Source organism: Morus notabilis, unplaced genomic scaffold (genome assembly GCF_000414095.1).
Source record: "Morus notabilis unplaced genomic scaffold, ASM41409v2 Scaffold10868, whole genome shotgun sequence".
Taxonomy (NCBI): domain Eukaryota; kingdom Viridiplantae; phylum Streptophyta; class Magnoliopsida; order Rosales; family Moraceae; genus Morus; species Morus notabilis.
This window is the reverse complement of record NW_010362162.1, coordinates 1-914: the sequence shown is the minus strand read 5'-3', so window position 1 is coordinate 914 and position 914 is coordinate 1. Positions and strand designations below refer to the sequence as shown.

Here is a 914-nt window from a genome sequence, read left to right as displayed (position 1 = left end):
CTTTCCCTATTTTTTGCCAATTAATTCCATTGATCCAGTGAACTTACTCATATTCATGTGTAGAAGTGTGCTTGCAATTTGTTATTAGTCTGTGAGCTTATCAGTGCGGTAGTTTCACATAAACTTAAAGATTCACCTTTAGGTCCTAAAACCTAAAAATTACCGCTTTGAGCAAGGCTAAACAGTTTCAATTTCTACATTACTACTATTGCAAATGATGGCTGAATTAAATAAAATATAGACTTTGGACAAACCTTCTTCCACTTTGCAATCAGATTGCGGTCAGCATAACCTTGGTCCAAACAGAACTCATACAAGTCCTTGGATATTTCCTTTCGCCGATGGTAAAGGTCGAAGATATAACGGCTCTTCTGATGTGCTATCTTGAATATAGGCCACAAAGTCTCACACTTTCTCTTACCATCATGAGAATCATTCTCGGCTGCCCAAGAAATAGAAATTCACAAAAAAAAAGTGTCACCTCAATTTTCTTGTCAAAAAATATAGAGAATCACATTCAGTTAAGTGTGAATAACATGAAAACTATCAAACCTTCTCTCATCTTTGCTTGTAGTTCACGAAGAGTAGGCTCAATCAATTCCCAACCCTCTGGGTGTTTCACACGATTTGTCTTCACTTTCGGCATTCTTCTATCTACAAAACAAACTATGAAAAAAATAATAATAATAAATTTAGAAGGGGGGAAAAAATCTTAAAAATCACAATATTAAGTACTTAAAGGTCTCTATATTCAAGGTAACAAAAAATAAAAAAAAATAAAAAAACTGGTGTTTCTCATATAATCAACCAAAAATCCTAAAAATCACAATACTAAATACTCAAGGCCTCTATATTCAAGGGGGGGAAAATGTACTGTTTCGTTTGTATTTCAAAATCAACCAAAAAACCAATTT

The 914-nt window shown here is 33.5% G+C and overlaps 1 protein-coding gene across 1 annotated transcript; it reads right to left on the bottom strand.

Moving 5' to 3' along the window:
* Nucleotides 1-179: 179 nt before the first annotated feature.
* On the bottom strand, nucleotides 180-660 carry LOC112092177 (protein BUD31 homolog 2-like). The gene is made up of 2 exons (XM_024167604.1): nucleotides 553-660; nucleotides 180-442 (listed from the first exon to the last, which is right to left on the bottom strand). Exons 1-2 carry the CDS (start codon nucleotides 644-646, stop codon nucleotides 195-197), a joined length of 342 nt encoding a protein of 113 aa, XP_024023372.1. The 5' UTR covers nucleotides 647-660; the 3' UTR covers nucleotides 180-194.
* Nucleotides 661-914: the final 254 nt, after the last annotated feature.